Below are 17,010 nucleotides of genomic sequence, written 5' to 3'. Positions count from 1 at the left end.
AAATTTTCATATACAAGTGTCAGAAATTTTTTTAAATGTCGGAAGTCTTACGGCACATATCACGGAAGACTTTCTCTAATAACCATCGACTCACGCATCATTTAATGTGACGAGCATATGCGAAAACGTCCATGCACACCGTGAATTACACCGCGAAGTGGAATTTTCACCATCGGGCATCAGTTGACAGCTGAGCTGTTGCATGAACAACATTTGTAGAAAATTTCAAGAGGCTGACCCAATCACACTGAGCCACCGAGGATAGTGTAAAAGTGCTAAAATTCTCAACTAACTTTGTCACTTTCTCTAATTTGCTTGACATGCGTCCACCACCCCATTCACGTCCCCAAAGCAGCCTCTGCATGCAGTTAAGGCTTCAGAAACACGGTTGTATTAATTATGCACTTACATTTTACAGTGTATGCATATGCGGACAGAGATTAAGAAAAAAAGAAGATGGGTCAGCCGGGAAGAGAGGCGCTGGTAGTGTGTAGTGATGAGAGCATGAAAATTGGGATAACGGTTTGGGATGTTGATACAGGAGATGAGATTTTGAAGATACCAAGCTGTGCTGCTTCTCCTTACGGATTTCTGTGCATGAGAAACCAATGTCTTGCTGCTTCTCTGGTCAACAGGCATGGCTCTCTTGGGGGTGGGGCTATTTTCATGTGGGCATTGAATAAGGTAAGAGCCTCAGATTCTCTCTTTTAGTTACCTGGTTTTGATTTTTGATACTTGCAGTACTTTTTTTTTTTTTTTTTCACACTTCACGCAGGTTGTGTGTGCATTATCTTCATTGTTGGTTAAGGATAGTTTTGATCATCATTGATTGTATTGATAAGGCAAGCCAATGTATCCTGTGATGATGAGTCATGCGGTTTGTTTGTTTCTCTGTGAAGTTTGATCTTTCTTGATGATCTACATGTTTAGTTAGCTACTTATTTTCTTCTTTGAATAAGCCTTTTGATGTGGTAGAATCTTTTCATTGTCTTTTCACTATGCATATGTTAATTATTCAGCGTTGAGACTAACGAATTTGTCAAAATTCTCATTGTAAATAAAAATATGCAAAGTTTTCACTAATCCATTAGGCTTAAGGCTCCACAGAGGAGTTGAAATAGGGAACTCAACAGTAATAGTTCGCTGATAATTCGTTTGGGCAAAAATTTGTACATACTCAAGAGTACGTACAAATTTGAAAAACCTAATCTCAAATCAGCAAAAGTCCTATATAATTTGATTTCAAATTAAAGTGGATGCTTGGGTCAATGCTGAAGAATTTCACTCTGTCTGGCTATGAATGGGCTGTTTGTTTGTATATAAACAGAGGATATTGCGGCCAGAAAAGGGGCAATGATAAGCTGATTTAGGCATAAGTATCTCTTAGACAGTAATGGTTTGTATTAAACAACTTCCCGGTGGTGCAAGTTCTAAGACTTCTGATAGAGTGGAAGCAGAACAAGAGAAATACATCAATGCGAATGGTCTCTTTTTATAATTTGCTTGTAGATAAGGAACTGGAGTGAGATGATTTTATCAAAGATTCCAGTACTTTTTTGCTTGTACTTTCCCCTTCTTGGCTTGCGTGCAACATTATTATGCATTTTGATAATCAAAACAGAGAATTAAATGAAACTAAGCTTGAGGTTTTGAATTTGTTGCCCACAAAACTCTGCATACTCAAAGTTCACTTCACTTCTATACTCATATTTTTCAGCCTCACCCACCACGTCGAAGCTACACAATGGAAGCCATGGGGCCAATTTCTTGCACGAAGGATGGTGCATATCTTGCTGGCGGTGCCCCATCAGGGAATGCTTATCTCTGGGAGGTTAGTAAGGCACTCTTTTACTGTCCAGAAACAGGGAAAGCTTTCCCTTCAATTCTGATTTAAAATAAAAAAATTTCTCCTGCCAAGCCAACACCCTTAGATGAGTTCTTTCAAGAAGACATTTAAGTCAGCGACTATGGCATTGGACATATTTTCTAGGACTACAGAATTCTGTGCCATTTCTGTAAGTTGCATAATGATACATTGCCACAAGCCCACAACCTTAACTCTATTTTGATTAAGATATATGTAGGTCAGAAGTGGAAGAATGCTCAAGATGTGGCATGCTCATAATAAATCTATTAAGTGCATGGTGTTTTCTGACGATGGCTTTCTTCTTATTTCTGGATCAGATGATGGTATGATCTGTGTTTGGTCTATGACTAGGTATACACCCAACTCTTTTCCCTTTTATTCCTTGAGTCACTTGGTCTAGGACTGACGACATGGTAAAAATTCAGATTATTGAAGCAAACTTCTGAATTGATGCATCATTCTGATCAGTTAGACCAAAGGTTGATAGAAATGGAGCTGCGAAGCTTACGTTCTCTGTTACATTACTCATTGGAGCATAAGTCCTCTGTGACTGGCTTGCTAACTATTTCAGGTGGCACAACATTTTTTGTATCTAGCTCGCTGGATGCAACATGCAAGGTCTATAAATGATGCATCGTGTTTTGAACTCCTAGTGATTATAAATTTTTTCGAAGTTGAAATCTCCTCTTCACAAGGGATGCTTTTTCAAAATTTGCAGGTTTGGGACCTAGGCTCAGGAATACTCATACAAACACAAGTCTATCCACAAGCAGTAACTGCAATTGCTTTTCATCCAGGAGAGCAGCTTTTGTTTGCTGGAAGTATAGATGGAAGAATATTTGTTAGCCCACTTAAATTCTTGTTACTGGAGGATCATTTTATTGTTGGGGAAGATCAACACAGCGTACTTAAAGGACACAAGTAATGTTTAATGTGTGATGCTTTAATTTCTTGAAATCACTTAGACATAAATCCTGTGACAGGAATCTCTAGGAAGCAGGCCAAAGAAGATTTTTTCTGCTATACTTTTCTTGATTAGGAAATTTATGGACTCTAGTAATAATTTATCATTTCTGCAAGAAATTACAAATGCAAATGATCTGATGGCATTTTAAGTGTTGAACTAAGTTCTCAAATCGATTCAACTTTAAGTGCTTGGCTTCCCAACCAGAGTATTCATACTTTCAAGCCATTAAGCTAATTTCTGTTCCCCTTCTGTTTTATTTTCCATCTTGCTTCTCACTTAAAATGCAGACTTAAAACTTTCCTTCCTGTGTTAGATTATGAATGGTTCATATCTCGCCCAAACATTTTGTCCACCCCAATATTCATGTGACTTTAAATTACATCTATTCACAGTGGATCAATAACTGCATTGGCCTTTAGCGCATCCCATCTGATATCTGCATCAGAAGATAAAACTGTCTGCCTCTGGGATGTCACTAGAAGGGTGAGCATTCGAAGATTCAACCATAAGAAAGGTAACCATAACTTCAACTTTTTGAATATGTACTATTTAAAAACATTTGAATATTTCCAAGTTTCACTCCATTTTTTGCTATAATCCTATGGGATTTTACCAAAAGTAATGTTGTGCACTTGTGTTCATGTACAAGCAGGAGTAGTAACCAATCTGGTAGTAATCCGGCAGTCTTCACTGCTTTCTGAAGTGTCAAACTGTCAGAGGAAGTTGAAAAAGGACCGCATGCCTTCACTTGAAAAGTATCCTCAACTAAATAGCTTGTCGATGGAAATGGTTATTCTCCTTCAGTCATGTTTTTTCAACAAAGATGATCAATGTTCCATTAATATCCGCAGAACCAAGTCACTATTTCAGCATATGTCTGAATTGCAGGTTTCTCCCTGTCCATAGCATCCTGCACTTGTTGCTTGTTAGCACACCTAAACTAATTTTTTTTTTTTTCCTTTTTTTCCTTGTCTTGATGGGTGGGTAGCAAGAGGGAACACCAGCAGCAATGCAAATGAAAGCAGACGTAAACATGAGTCAACGAACATGGGCATCACAAATGACAAAGCATGTCATGGAAATTAACAAGCATCTGCAATCCCGTTTGCTAGACCTGATGCAGTGTCGAATTTTATGGTACAAAGAAATTGACCCTGTCTCAACCAAACGAAGAAAGAAGCGCAAGATTGAAACTCCGGCACTGCAATGAAGAAACAAGCGTAGTCCTCCGGTTAATTTTCCCATACTATTACATCTTTGGAAGTTAAATAGTGGTTCAGAGGAAACTTTGCTGCTCATTTTATCTTTGATCAGATATGTGATCAATTAAACTATATTTTTGCTATTCAGAGTTTATACAGATTACAAACTCAGTTCTATAGTTTACTATTACATACTTTTCAAAAAGAAATTGCGACATCTTAAATCGTAGCATGTAAAGTTTTTTGCTAGCTCTGCGAAATGTCATCATAGCGGAACATTATCAGTGAAAAATACAATATACAAGAAATTTTACTTACTGAAAAATTCCATTACGGATAATTCGTCCCATTTTAGAGTTTTCATGTGTAATAATTTATAATTTACTTCTGATGAAGAAAAAGCTAAAGTTGATGTAACATGGAACAGCTGATTTTGAAAGTGCTAAAAAAGGTAATCAGTGTAGTGGTGGATTTCAGGATTCTGGTTATGGATGAAACTCAATCTTTGGAAGGCCATAACACAAGAAGTCAAGAACTCAACGCGTAACCGATAGGCTTTTGGTCCAATGGGAGAAACCTTGCACTTATAATATTGAGTGCAAGGGTTCGAGTCTCTATAAGAGCATTATGCAGGTTAGTTTCAATTATTCCTTAATTATCAACTAATTGAGTGGAGACAGTCTCTCCCTTACGAAATGTGAGTGAAGTAGGCACTCCTCGAATATTAGAGAGTGTTTAAAGTATTTGGACAAATGCTTCAATGGGTTAATGTATGGCGGTGTCTCCAGTTATTTAGTACTATTGTAAATATTGTAATTGTAATGTCTGATGTAATATCAGTAATAATCTGTGTATAACAGAATTCAAAAAAAAAAAAAGAAAAAAGAACTCAACGCGTACACTTTATATAAAATTAGTTGAATTTAAGAGAAAGCCCTATTTTCAACCCCTATGTGAATTCTAAATTTCGAATCTAAAATTTCAAATGAAACAAATAATATCTTATTATAATATTGTGAGTTGATGTGACCTCAAAATCTTGAGTGAGAATTAGTATAACATTAAACTAGGGGGTAATTTTTAAAAATCTCCCCTGAGGTTTGGGCTTGTTGCAAGTAAATGGCGAGAATTGATTTATTTGTAAAAAACCCCCTACCGTCAGTTAAGTTTAACATTGACCGTTAGTTGACCGTGCAAAGACAATATTACCCTTAACAATAGTTTATAAACGAAAATAACTAAAAAAATCAAAATTATTAGCTATTTTACACTTTTTAAATTATTGATATTTTCTTAAAGTTCTTATAAAAAATTAAAATTAAAAAATTAAAAAATCCTCTTTAAATTATTGATATTTCCTTAAAATTCCTACAAGAAAGATAAAATTAAAAATTTAAAAATGAAATAGTCATAATCTTTACCTATGATATTGTAAATTTTTAGAATTGACAAGGATAAAATTGTCAAAAAATAGGGTTTGTGCTTTTTGCACCAATAATTTTGGTTTTTTTATAGTTATTTTCGTTTACAAACTATTGTTGAGGGTAATATTGTCTTTGCACGGTCAACTTTGCACGGTCAACTAACGGTCAATGTTAAACTTAACTGACGGTAGGGAGTTTTTTACAAATAAATCAATTCTCGCCATCTACTTGCAACAAGCTTAAACCTCAGGGGAGGTTTTTAAAAATTACCCTTAAACTAGGCTATCATGAAGTGAGAATTAGTATACCTTTAGCCTAGGCTATCATTCTATGAGTTTACATACTTATAATATTAAGAATGTACATAAAAGGGAGACTCTTGGTAATCTCTAATTTTGTATAGGAATTTATCATTATTGTGTGTGTATGGGAGAAATTTTAGGCATGCAACTATCTTGGCATTAGGGATATTTTCGTCGGTACACATGGACAATCTTGACACAATTTTAAGAATAAGAATAGGAATATGGATAAAAAGGAGATGTTACTTATAAACATGAGGAAAATCTTAAGTGCAATTGTGGTATTGTCACACAGTTGTATTCAGTCGTTGAATATTAATGACCCCACTAATTTAAGGGTATTCAATGACCGAATACAATTATGGCACGATAACACAGTTCGTAGCCTGATCCGAAAAAATTATCCTGATTTCCTTCCCTCGATCAGACAATTGGGCTGTTTTACACAAAAACCCTTTTTACAATCTAAAACCCTAAATGCCCCCTTAAAAACTTGTCATTGTCAGATTTCTCTCTTCATAACCGAGACAGAAAGTGTCGAGTGCATTGAGTCGCGTTATCAGAATCACCGAGACATGGCTCAATTGAAGGAAGTGTCGCTGTGTTCATCGATCAATTTCGCCTTTCATGCCCCCAAAAGAGGTTATTTTTCTCTTTCTCTACAGTTCAATCCCTGCATTTGCCTCATATTTTTTTTCTTTTCTTTTCCTCGAATCTTTATATGCATATTCCTTTTTTAAAAAATAAAAAAAGTGCTTTGTATTTAATGAGATGATACACCATTTGAGTTATGGGCAATTGATTTTGTTTTGCAGGTTCCTTGTTGTATCATGATAAATTATCATTCCCAAGGAAGTTGCATTCATTCCAAGAGGTAGTTAGATTACTACTTTTCATTTAACCGTTTTATTAATGCTTCATAGCTGTGTTTTTCTGTGTGTGCTTTAATGGGGCAACTTTGAACATCTGTTTTCAGTTTGGGTCGAGAGCAAGCGAACTTAATGGTCGTGCAGTTGTTAGCAGCACTTGCAATGTCATCCGAGCTTGTGAGCCAAAAGGTGTGGTTAATGGGAGAATTAGTTTTGTTTGATGTATTCTTAATTTGAATATGATTTCGGTTTATGCATTTTTGTTTAAAATGTTGAAAAGTCAGAATGTGGACTGCAATATTGATACCCAGTATACTCAACTCAGTGGCTTATTTTTGCCCAGGCCATTTTTCATTACTAATGTTTGACAATTGATGGTCTCTGCCTGAGTTGCAGCTATTCAAGCACTTCTCTCAAGTGAGAGAGAGGTGGAATCTGCACCTAAAAGTGGTGGAGGGCGACGTGGCAAGTTGAATAAGGTTGTTTTAGCTTATAGCGGTGGCTTAGACACTTCAGTCATTGTGCCATGGCTAAGGTAATACCCCTTGTTTTGTGTTTTCACAATAATATCTGTCTGGAACTTGGCCCATGGTTCACGGGTCAAGAAGGGCTGTTCTTACTTTGAATGAGATGTTCTTGCATTTAGGGTGATTGTACGCAAATTATATGATAATTTATTTTCTTTGAAATACTTGACTTCTGGAAGTATGCAAACATTGTCTAATGGCGAGTGGTAGCTGCACGCAGTTGTGCATTTGCTGTTTGATAAAAGTAATATTCTGGCAAATCCTAGTGGTTTTGACAAAGAACTGTATGTTTGCTTGTCTTAATCGTATATCTGTATAGTGTTGTGGTTGAGCAAGTTTTCTCCACAGACGACACATTCTGTTCTCTTTGGTTTGGCACTGAAAGTAGCATTCTTTTTAACGTTCATGTGCCTTGATATATGCGCTTAATTTGTTTCAGAATTCAGAGTCCATCTGTTTATTATTTTTTATCACTTTTCTTTTCTATCCATATATGTTTTCTAATTATTTTGCTTCTGCAGGGAGAATTATGGTTGTGAGGTTGTTTGTTTCACTGCTGATGTTGGTCAAGTATGTCAACTATACCAACATATGATCATTGAGCCTATCTTGTGCTCTTCTGCCATACTTTGACTGTATCTTCTCTCATTTGGTGATTTCTTATTTGGTCAATGTGTTTGCTTAGTACCAAGTGCTGATTTTGTAGGGAATCAAGGAATTGGATGGGTTGGAAGAGAAGGCCAAGGCTAGTGGAGCTTGTCAGTTAGTGGTGAAGGATTTGAAGGAGGAATTTGTTAAAGACTATATATTTCCTTGCTTGCGAGCTGGTGCAATTTATGAGAGAAAGTATCTGCTGGGAACATCAATGGCCCGCCCCGTTATTGCCAAGGTGAATATCCCTTTCTGAAAGTCATAATGAGCTAGTAGTTTCCGATTCTAAATTCGGAGGGTCCATCAAAACCTTGATTTTCATTTGTTATTTATTGAGGAGAAAATCTGGCCATTCTCTTGGTACCTTTCCTCTTCTTGGATATATAACTAAATGTAATAGATGTGTTTTTCCCCCTTTTTTTTCTATAAAGGGTATTACTACACTCGTCCATTTGTTGGTCATGGTCAAGGCATATTTTATCACATTAGCATATTAGTTAATTTCATTTTATATGATACATTTGTTAAACCTTATCATGTGGTACCAATAATGGTAGGCCATGGTGGATGTTGCCAGAGAAGTTGGAGCTGATGCTGTCGCTCATGGGTGCACAGGAAAAGGAAATGACCAGGCATGCCTCAAACTTTTAAGTTTGAAAAATTTTCAGGGCCTCACGCTTTACTTTTACTTAACCTTGTTTACCTAATTTATCTTCAGGTCCGCTTTGAGCTTACATTCTTTGCTTTAAATCCTGAGTTGAATGTTGTGGCTCCATGGAGGGAATGGGATATTCAGGGAAGAGAAGATGCTATTGAATATGCTAAGAAGCACAACGTGCCTGTTCCTGTAACAAAAAAATCCATATACAGTAGAGACCGGAATTTATGGCACTTGAGCCATGAGGTGACTATCATATGATAGATCTTCATTCATAATGTCGTTGATTGAAAACGATTGTGCAGTCTTTTCATCTTGTCTTCAATCTCTCTAATTCTTTTATACTTGTGGCATTGAAGGGGGACATCTTGGAAGATCCAGAAAATGAGCCGAAAAAAGATATGTACATGATGTCTGTTGATCCAGAAGATGCACCTAACCAACCTGAGTAAGTGTGCATGCCTTATTTTTCAATTCAACATCTCTAGTTCATTCTGTAGTTTTGAATTTCTATTTACTTTCTCTTGCATGTACTCTATTTTTGTAGATACCTTGAAATTGGTATAGTCTCGGGAATCCCTGTTTCAGTTAATGGGAAGAAGCTATCTCCAGCATCTCTTCTAGCTGAACTCAATGAAATTGGAGGAAGACATGGAATAGGACGTATTGACATGGTCGAAAACAGGCTTGTTGGTATGAAAAGCCGTGGAGTCTATGAAACTCCTGGCGGCACCATCCTCTTCAGTGCTGTGCAGGAGCTTGAGTCCTTAACACTTGACCGAGAAACAATGCAAGTTAAAGATTCCTTGGCTCTCAAGTATGCCGAACTGGTTTATGCAGGAAGATGGTTTGACCCACTTCGTGAATCAATAGACGCATTTATGGAGAACATCACTAAGACGACGACTGGTTCTGTCACACTCAAGTTGTATAAAGGATCTGTTTCTGTAACAGGGCGGACAAGCCCCAAGAGTCTGTACAGGCAAGATATCTCTTCATTTGAGAGCGGGCAGATATATGATCAGGCTGATGCTGCCGGATTTATTCGGCTCTATGGCCTTCCAATGAGGGTTAGGGCAATGCTTGAGAGGGGTATCTGATTAGATTTTAGTTTCTTTTGTATTATTACATTGGGGCTCCGGAGTTAATCTCATAATTGTCATCTTTTAGATATTATTTATGGAAAACTTAGCTTGGCTTGTCATGAAATTTTGCCATGAGTTAGCTTTGCCTTTTGATTTAAGGTGTTTAGCCAAACATGAGTATACTCTTGCCTAGCATTGTGGATTTGATTCAAATGAACCCAAATTTGATGTTCAACAATCAACACGTGATTTTTGATATTTTAAAATAATATTTAAATTATGAGTATTGCTACATTTTTTAAATTTTTTATTTTAAAAAATTATCTTAAATAATGTGACATTCATTAATTAATTAGTGAGATAATACATTAATTTATTTGAATCTTATGAAAATTGTCAATTACTCAAACAATGACATGTTATTTCGGATCATATTTAAAATAAAAAATAAAAAATACCTATCTTTACCTTAAATTGTGTTGATTAAAAATATATGCATTTCGATTAAAACTATACGAGATCATCATGACGTGGCAGCTAATCTGACAGGCACTCACCAATTGAAATTAGATACGCTTACCACTGTCAATTTACTTGTTTAAAGTTGGTCTCAAGGTCTCAAATGAACACTTGGCACTGCTATGACGCCACTGAGCTGCTTCCGAGCCATCGCAGTGACGGCTGCGCCTCTATCATATCGGCTTTTCCAGCTCACTACGAGCCGATTCTACGGCTCCGTCGCAGCAGCTGAGCCGCTTTTCGATCCTGATAATTACTACAGTTATTACCAAGCCGAGTCGGACTCGGACCAGCACCGCGACTCGCTCCGCTCCGTTACATTACCTGACACGGAGGGCCGGGAAAGAAGAAGAGGAGTGCAGTGGGCTTTCATTGGAAGCCCACGCGCCAAGAAGCACGTGTACGCTGAAATGCCGTCGAAGCTTCTAGAAGTTCCTCGCATTTCTATGTCCAGTCTCGTCCGCCAGGACCTCAGTCTTCGCTCTTCTCTACACAAACAGGTACCTTTTTCGCACAATCCACAGAAACACAATTGCTTTTATTTTTATATTTACATTTGCAATGGCGCTTTTGAATGCTTTAACACATTTTATTTTTCCGCAAAAGTGATGCTTTCCAACACAATCACTCACTCCCGAATTCTTTCCTTAGCTTATCTATAATTTCTAATTCTTTTTATGTAACTAATAAGCAGTGCACTCGCTTATAATTATTTGTGCCTAAAAATGTAATTCAGATTGCAAATGCAGTGAATAGAGGGGAAGTTGTTTCGGAGGATATAATATTTGGGCTGTTGTCAAAGAGGTTGGAAGATGGTTATTACAGAGGTGAGATTGGTTTTATTCTGGATGGATTACCTCGTTCCCGGATCCAAGCTGTGAGTCCTTTACTAAATTTTGGCTGGCTTTTAAAAATAAATGCACACACATCAGTGATTGAAAATGTTGTGTAGTTGTCAAATTTAAAGATCACAGATAGTCAAATGCATACTTTTTCTTGTAATCTTGATGATTATGCTTCAAGGACTGCTTGGTGCTTATGTTAAGTCTCGTCTTTCTTTTCATATCTTGTATCTACTATAGGAGATTCTTGACCAACTTGCTGAGATTGATTTGGTTGTAAACTTCAAATGTGCAGACAATTTCATTGTGACAAATCGAGGTATTATCTTTTCCCCCTTTTCCTAGAATATTAAGATATGAGCAACTCCTCCTTGATGCCTTTCCTTTTACGGCCGTGCACTTTCTATTGACTATTGCAGGAGGTTCCTTGAAGGAAAAACTTGAAGCATACGCTGAGCTGGTAGTCATCAATCCACAATTTCTTGGCTTTATGATTTTGATGTTGCATTCCTTATTAGCTTCTTGATTTATGAATTCAATTGCAGATATCCTGTATACGTGTTTTTTAATCTGGAAGGAAAACATATTTATAGCTTAGATAGTAAGAAAACAACAGAAAAGTTTGGAGAAGAAAAATTTGTTGAATTGACTGTCTGTGTGCCTTGTTTCTTCCTGTTTGTCACGGCCTGTTTATCTAAGTTATTATGACAATTTGCCGAAAATATTGTATATTGTGCACCTTTCTGAGTTTTAGCAAATTCAATTGAATTTTTATGTACTGTCTTTCACAGAGCAAGCCACTGGAAGATTATTACCAGAAGCAGAAAAAACTTCTTGAGTTTCAAGTTGGCAGTGCACCTGTAGAGACGTGGCAAGGACTTCTGACTGCATTGCATCTACAGCATATAAATGCTGCCTATTCTTCACAAGAACTAATGAAAAGATCCCATTTACTTTAGACTTAACGTTACCAATTTTTCATTCTAGTGTTAACTTCACCTGTAAATAAAACAATTCAAAGTCGTCAGCCAGTGTTTTTGTGTAAATATGTGTTATGTGTAGTTCCAGTGGTAAAGTAATACAAAAATCTCTAATACGGCTTTGGCATTGCTGAGAATCAGAGGTGTTAGAGCCTTTGCAATTCTTTCAGCACAAAGATTCAATTTTTATTGGAGTTCGGCTTAACTTGGAAGATGAAGGCTACCAAAATTTCTAGGTTTAAATATTGAAAGCAGACCCTGCCAAAACTGCAGTAATATGAAGGAGATCTGCTTTATTATTTTCTGTTTTTATTTGTTCTTCTCTTGTTTTCTTGGTCTGAATGGCGTGTTATAATTGCCTGTCGGCTGGCAGTGGAGCACGCATAAATCTTATTATATTCTGTTTATGTAGTTCGAGGGAAGAAAGAAGAAAAGGCGGAAAACTGATGACTACCCAATTTGTGGCACGGTTATAACAAAACATAAGTTCATTTCGGTGTAAAATCAGCTATCTAATAGAGAAATGTTTCCAGGATTACAAGGATGGAATGAAAAGTTTTGGAGCTGCTCCAGGCATGAACAACCAATTAATGTGAAACGGATTCAAAATCTCTGTTCATTATCGGCTGTTTCCTGGACTTGAGCTGCATACTGTAAGTTCCAAAGAATGTCCTCAAAAGATGGACGGCTCCATGATTCAGAGCAAATGCATTTGTTTGCAATGGAAATCACAATTGAGAGGGATTCTAGTGAGCTAGTGGCCATTACAACTGGGTCCACTAACCTTTGGCGGCCCTCTTGGCTGTTCAAAGAATCCTGTAAGTTGCAGAATCCAGTTTCAGTATTTATCTTTGTTAAATGAACATCCTAAAAGCCATCAAGAAATTGAAGAAGATAGCCAAGAGAACATCAAAATGTCAAATAGGTTACACTAGCGGCTTTCAGTACTTACCAGTTCTTGTAGAAATTGCCCCTTTCTAGCAGCCACCGAAGGCCCTGCAACTGACTCAAGCAACATGAATCCAAAGCTGAAAACATCATCCTCTAGCTTTGTCATTTGCCTGAAAACATGGATTCAATCAATAAAATACTCTTCTTCTTCTTCTGTACATGTGAAAGTTCAACTCTTTGATAAAGTGGATCACATGAAAAATTTTGGTTTTGATAAAATAAGATACTTACCATGAATTGGGATCTTCTTGCTTTCCCTAAAAACCAAGAACAGTCATAAGAACTTGGAGGAAGAAGTCATTGAACCAAAAAAAAAAAGACATCAAAATGAGGAGCCTTACACCAACGCTGTTGATATCTTCTGAGACGATAGAGAGTCCATAGTCACTCAGCTTGGCAATCCTATGCTCATTAAGCAAGATATTGTTTGTCTTCACCCGGTTGTTGAAGAAACCAGGAATAACTCCGGTATGCAGGAACTGCACAGCCTTTGCAACTCCAATTAGAACAGCCAATCTCTCTGACCAATTGAGTACCTTTCCTGGAGTGTTCTCTATACATATGATATGCAACGGCAGTTAGAAAGGTTCACTTCCTTGAAGATTGATTAATAAGTGTTCTAAACTTACCAGAGATATGAGTACGAAAGTTGCCATTGGACATGAATTCATATACGAGAAAGACTTTGTTCACAGCGTAATCATCTCGTCCTCCTCCATCAATACAGTGCCCCAAAAGGCAAACCAAATGTGGATGGCGAAGCTTTGCTAGCAAATCCAGCCTGAGTTTAAGATTTCGAACTGTATATTTCTTTGATGAAGGTAAGCATCTTATGGCAACTGAGGTCCCATTCTCTAATCTTCCTTTGTAAAGCTGGCAAATCAAATGATAAGAGTCAAAACTACATTGTGATATTAAGAGTTTCCATTTGATGTTAATGATGACATTACCTTTCCATATGAACCCTCTCCCATAATTGCAGACATATCAAAGTTGTTTGTAGCTTCTTTCAACTCCTCTAAAGTAAATGAGCGGCAAGCTGGGAGGCCTTCTGAACCCAACTTTGCTGCTTCAGAAACATACCCTGGAAAGTAGAGGAGAAAAAGTAAGGTTGCTTGTTTATTAACATTGATTCTAGAATACTACGAACTAAAGCGACTAGTTTCAACTTCCGCTCTTGCTTTTGCCATTTTTTGCTTGTAATTGTGTTGAAGTTGGGGATGACATACTTGCATTTGTCAAGACCTCAGAGGAGAACCCTGTTGCTGAGTTATCTTGCACAGATTTATGCAGTAAATGCTGCTCTGATGTACATCGAGGGCAATATCTTCTACATACAACGAGAAATCCAAAAGCCAGGAGCACCATTATAACAAGTACACCGACAATAATACCAACTAGTTTTCCAACATTTTTGCTCCCAGCTTGGTTCCTCTCCGTGCGGACTTCGAAGCAATATGATTCTGGATGCTGGTTCTGTACATTAGAGGATAAGCAATTTCCCCTGAATTTAACAACTCTTTTGTCTGATTCGTTGCTCAAACAAGAAGGTAAACCTCCTGTCAATTTATTATTAGATATATCAAAAAAAACAAGTTTGCCTCCACAATTTAGATTTTTCGGAAGTGACCCGCTGAACTTATTTGATGCCAAATTCAAATCACTGATATTTGGCAATGAGAAGATTGCAGGAGGAGGCATTCCTCTTAATGCATTGAATGACATATCTAGTTGTTGTAGCTGGTTCAGCTGACCATATTGCTTTGGAATCTCACCTGAGAAGGAGTTGTTGCTGAGAAAAGCCATGACCAACCCTCTTGGCAATTTAGGTAGATTAGAATCCAATTTGTTGTCACTCAAATTCAGCACATTAAGGCTACCTAAACTACTAAGATCTGGTAAGCTCCCGGATATTGCATTCTTAGACAAATCAAGATCAGAGAGGGTGCTGATCCTTTGTATCGAAGATGGAAATGGACCAGCTAACTTATTGTTTCGCATGCTTAGAAATGTGAGACTAGGTAAAGAATCAAACCAATTGGGAATTGTATTGTTGAAAAAGTTGTCATCCAGTATAAGAGTTTGCAGCTTCACCATTGTAGAAATCTTGGGAGGAACTGAACCAAAGAGAAAATTGGAGCTCAAATCCAAGTACTCAAGTGAGTACAATCGATGAATTTTGTCTGGAAGTGAACCCCAAATGCCCAAAGACACCAGACTAAGAACTCTCAAGCTTGTCAACCTTGCCAGAGTTGTGACAAAAGAATCGATAGAGAAGTTCTCTGATAAAGAGGCATTAGCTGATGCAAATCCATCAAAATTACCGACATTTGATGGCTTGTCACCAATAATTTTGAGCTCGGTGATAAAGTTGTCTTGACATGTGATGTTTACTTGTGTAGATGAAGATATGTAGCAAAAATCAGCGCCATGATTGATCCAAATCTCTAGCTGTTTCGGGTACTCCAAATGCTTCCTTAACTGAAGAAGCACTTGTGTTTGTGAAGATTGCAGTTGATGGGTTCCAAGCGGAAACAAACTCCAGGAAAGACACAACAGCAGCAACAAGTTACCCTGCCCCATATACATCTTAACTACTTGCTTCAGTCACTTTATGAGCTGTCAAGAACCTGAGAACAAAACAATAAGAAAATTCAGTATAAACTCTTGTAACAATGAAAAAGGAGACATGAAAGTATTAGCAAAACAGTAATAAAAGAGTCAGAACCAGGTTGTTTAAAGTTCAGATTGAAAAAGTGAGTTTGCTTGATTTATAGCAACCCAATAAAGGAATGCGTAGACTGAGAGAACTTTACCTCAGAAGCTGAAAAGTGATATTTTGTAGTAGTCTTAAAGTTTTAAAGTGAGGCACACTTTGAGCAGAAACTTAGAAAATGCAGAGACTGGAGAGAGAATTTATCAACAGAGCATGTTTCAGTAGATATGTTGAGTGATCCAAATGAAGGAGAAACAGCAGCACTGAACAGAAGTTTCATTGTATTGTACATGCTTTATGAAAGTATCATTATTATTATTATTATTATTTTATTCATTTAAGTTCTGAAGTCTTACCAGAGAGTAATGGCCAGCAATAAAAATAAAAAAGGACTAGTTTTTTTTTACTGAAAATCTTAGGAATTTCTAGGCGGGGTAGCTGAAGTTAATGCATTTAGTGCTTCTACATGGTGGCTCCGTTAAAGATTGTGAGCTCTTTCCAAAATAAATGGAGTGGAAATTTGGCTTGGATGCGCATTGTGATCAGCAAAGGGGCAAACGAATCTGTCATTTTACAATGCCTACTAGCAATTAGTAAATACCTCTTCAGAAAGTTTTAGCTGTCCATAAACTTTATGGTAGTCCAATGTATTTGACCTCTTTAAGGCTTTTGTCAGCTATTTTCTATATAGCAAGCCCTATGGATGGTTCTGATTCTGAAACTCATAACCGTCTAAGCTATAGGTCTTCAGCTCCTTGACATAGCATCAGAATTGCCATCACTTTCATACAAAATGTATTTTTTTTCCTAATTTTTGACAAAATGTATTTTCTTCCTAATTTTTGAAAGTACCCTTTTGTTCATGTAACATATTCCCCACTTTTAATGTAATTACATATAACCAATTGAAGGGTGGCTAGAAAACTAATAGTGCAGGTTTCTGGAACTGGTGGTTAGTGGTTACTTGTAACAGGACAGGCTGTCTCCAATTTGAAATTGGCAAGTTGCATTTTGCCCATACATTTCTGTTTGGGGCAGCATAGGAAATTGCAGATATTTAATTATGAAGATCCTCTCTGACCACTCTGTAAAATCTTGAAAAACATTACATTCTTGATGTAGAAGGATAAGGGTTACTGTTTGGCAACTCGACAATATCTGCAATTATATAACGAACTAGTTTATGCACCATTTAACAGTTTAATTATTCGACGTCATCAAAATCTCGCACAAAAGTGAGTTTTATCCATTCATTTCTGTCTTCAATATGGATTTTTGTTAGACAAAGAAAAAAGTAAGCTTTGCATTTCATTCACTCTCTTTTGCAGAGCTTTGGAGAAAGTTGATAGTAACTGGAGATGAGAAAGTAAGCGCCCCACACATAAAGGAAGTAATTAGGTTGGCCAAGAGCTCAAGCTGTTTAAGTGCAGCAGTCAATGCACTTGAGACA

General features: G+C 37.0%; 4 protein-coding genes across 8 annotated transcripts; 3 read left to right on the top strand and 1 right to left on the bottom strand.

Annotated features, from left to right (window-relative positions):
- The first annotated feature begins 317 nt into the window (after positions 1-317).
- On the top strand, positions 318-4,356 carry LOC102611876 (protein ROOT INITIATION DEFECTIVE 3-like). Its single transcript, XM_025099394.2, has 8 exons — positions 318-684; positions 1,718-1,831; positions 2,085-2,218; positions 2,293-2,485; positions 2,586-2,788; positions 3,227-3,348; positions 3,487-3,722; positions 3,823-4,356. The coding sequence occupies exons 1-8, from the start codon at positions 457-459 to the stop codon at positions 4,042-4,044; spliced, it is 1,452 nt and encodes a 483-aa protein (XP_024955162.2). The 5' UTR covers positions 318-456; the 3' UTR covers positions 4,045-4,356.
- A 1,839-nt stretch (positions 4,357-6,195) lies between these two features.
- Positions 6,196-9,676, top strand: LOC102630538 (argininosuccinate synthase, chloroplastic). Its single transcript, XM_006476944.4, has 10 exons — positions 6,196-6,404; positions 6,578-6,636; positions 6,739-6,820; positions 7,028-7,166; positions 7,680-7,728; positions 7,865-8,047; positions 8,367-8,441; positions 8,528-8,713; positions 8,827-8,915; positions 9,015-9,676. Exons 1-10 carry the CDS (start codon positions 6,338-6,340, stop codon positions 9,565-9,567), a joined length of 1,482 nt encoding a protein of 493 aa, XP_006477007.2. The 5' UTR covers positions 6,196-6,337; the 3' UTR covers positions 9,568-9,676.
- Positions 9,677-10,137: 461 nt separating this feature from the next.
- LOC102630046 (probable adenylate kinase 7, mitochondrial) lies at positions 10,138-12,192 on the top strand. 2 transcript variants are annotated; one of them, XM_015529936.3, is made up of 5 exons: positions 10,138-10,571; positions 10,808-10,898; positions 11,209-11,232; positions 11,333-11,373; positions 11,705-12,192. In XM_015529936.3, the coding sequence occupies exons 1-5, from the start codon at positions 10,194-10,196 to the stop codon at positions 11,870-11,872; spliced, it is 702 nt and encodes a 233-aa protein (XP_015385422.2). In that variant the 5' UTR covers positions 10,138-10,193; the 3' UTR covers positions 11,873-12,192. The 2 variants fall into 2 exon arrangements, with proteins under 2 accessions (XP_015385422.2, XP_006477005.2); XM_006476942.4 differs by having other exon boundaries at positions 10,139-10,571; positions 10,808-10,948; positions 11,154-11,232.
- Positions 12,193-12,326: 134 nt separating this feature from the next.
- LOC102629385 (probable inactive leucine-rich repeat receptor-like protein kinase At3g03770) lies at positions 12,327-16,180 on the bottom strand. Of its 4 annotated transcripts, none has more exons than XM_052438571.1 (8): positions 16,162-16,180; positions 14,074-15,474; positions 13,795-13,928; positions 13,474-13,717; positions 13,186-13,397; positions 13,076-13,101; positions 12,846-12,954; positions 12,327-12,709 (listed from the first exon to the last, which is right to left on the bottom strand). In XM_052438571.1, the coding sequence occupies exons 2-8, from the start codon at positions 15,431-15,433 to the stop codon at positions 12,497-12,499; spliced, it is 2,298 nt and encodes a 765-aa protein (XP_052294531.1). In that variant the 5' UTR covers positions 15,434-15,474; positions 16,162-16,180; the 3' UTR covers positions 12,327-12,496. The 4 variants fall into 4 exon arrangements, with proteins under 4 accessions (XP_052294531.1, XP_052294530.1, XP_052294529.1 ...); XM_052438570.1 differs by lacking the exon at positions 16,162-16,180 and adding an exon at positions 15,917-16,124; XM_052438569.1 differs by lacking the exon at positions 16,162-16,180 and adding an exon at positions 15,661-15,906.
- Between the last annotated feature and the right edge of the window lie 830 nt (positions 16,181-17,010).

The sequence above is a fragment of the Citrus sinensis genome, chromosome 3 (genome assembly GCF_022201045.2).
Source record: "Citrus sinensis cultivar Valencia sweet orange chromosome 3, DVS_A1.0, whole genome shotgun sequence".
Lineage (NCBI taxonomy): Eukaryota > Viridiplantae > Streptophyta > Magnoliopsida > Sapindales > Rutaceae > Citrus > Citrus sinensis.
This window is presented reverse-complemented; position numbering and strand designations above follow the sequence as displayed.

Bases quoted from the DNA above. Each gene is read 5' to 3' on its own strand.
- LOC102630538 (XM_006476944.4), top strand. From the start codon at position 6,338: ATGGCTCAATTGAAGGAAGTGTCGCTGTGTTCATCGATCAATTTCGCC. The intron at 6,637-6,738 runs GTAGTTAGATTA...ATCTGTTTTCAG, and splicing joins AGTTGCATTCATTCCAAGAG to TTTGGGTCGAGAGCAAGCGA. The intron at 8,442-8,527 runs GCATGCCTCAAA...ATTTATCTTCAG, and splicing joins CAGGAAAAGGAAATGACCAG to GTCCGCTTTGAGCTTACATT.
- LOC102630046 (XM_006476942.4), top strand. From the start codon at position 10,194: ATGACGCCACTGAGCTGCTTCCGAGCCATCGCAGTGACGGCTGCGCCT. The intron at 10,949-11,153 runs GTGAGTCCTTTA...TATCTACTATAG, and splicing joins CTCGTTCCCGGATCCAAGCT to GAGATTCTTGACCAACTTGC. The intron at 11,233-11,332 runs GTATTATCTTTT...TGACTATTGCAG, and splicing joins TTTCATTGTGACAAATCGAG to GAGGTTCCTTGAAGGAAAAA.
- LOC102629385 (XM_052438571.1), bottom strand. From the start codon at position 15,433: ATGTATATGGGGCAGGGTAACTTGTTGCTGCTGTTGTGTCTTTCCTGG. The intron at 13,929-14,073 runs GTATGTCATCCC...TCTACTTTCCAG, and splicing joins TGAGGTCTTGACAAATGCAA to GGTATGTTTCTGAAGCAGCA. The intron at 13,102-13,185 runs GTAAGGCTCCTC...CTTGGTTTTTAG, and splicing joins AAGATATCAACAGCGTTGGT to GGAAAGCAAGAAGATCCCAA.
- LOC102611876 (XM_025099394.2), top strand. From the start codon at position 457: ATGGGTCAGCCGGGAAGAGAGGCGCTGGTAGTGTGTAGTGATGAGAGC. The intron at 1,832-2,084 runs GTTAGTAAGGCA...AGATATATGTAG, and splicing joins GGAATGCTTATCTCTGGGAG to GTCAGAAGTGGAAGAATGCT. The intron at 2,219-2,292 runs GTATACACCCAA...GTAAAAATTCAG, and splicing joins TGTGTTTGGTCTATGACTAG to ATTATTGAAGCAAACTTCTG.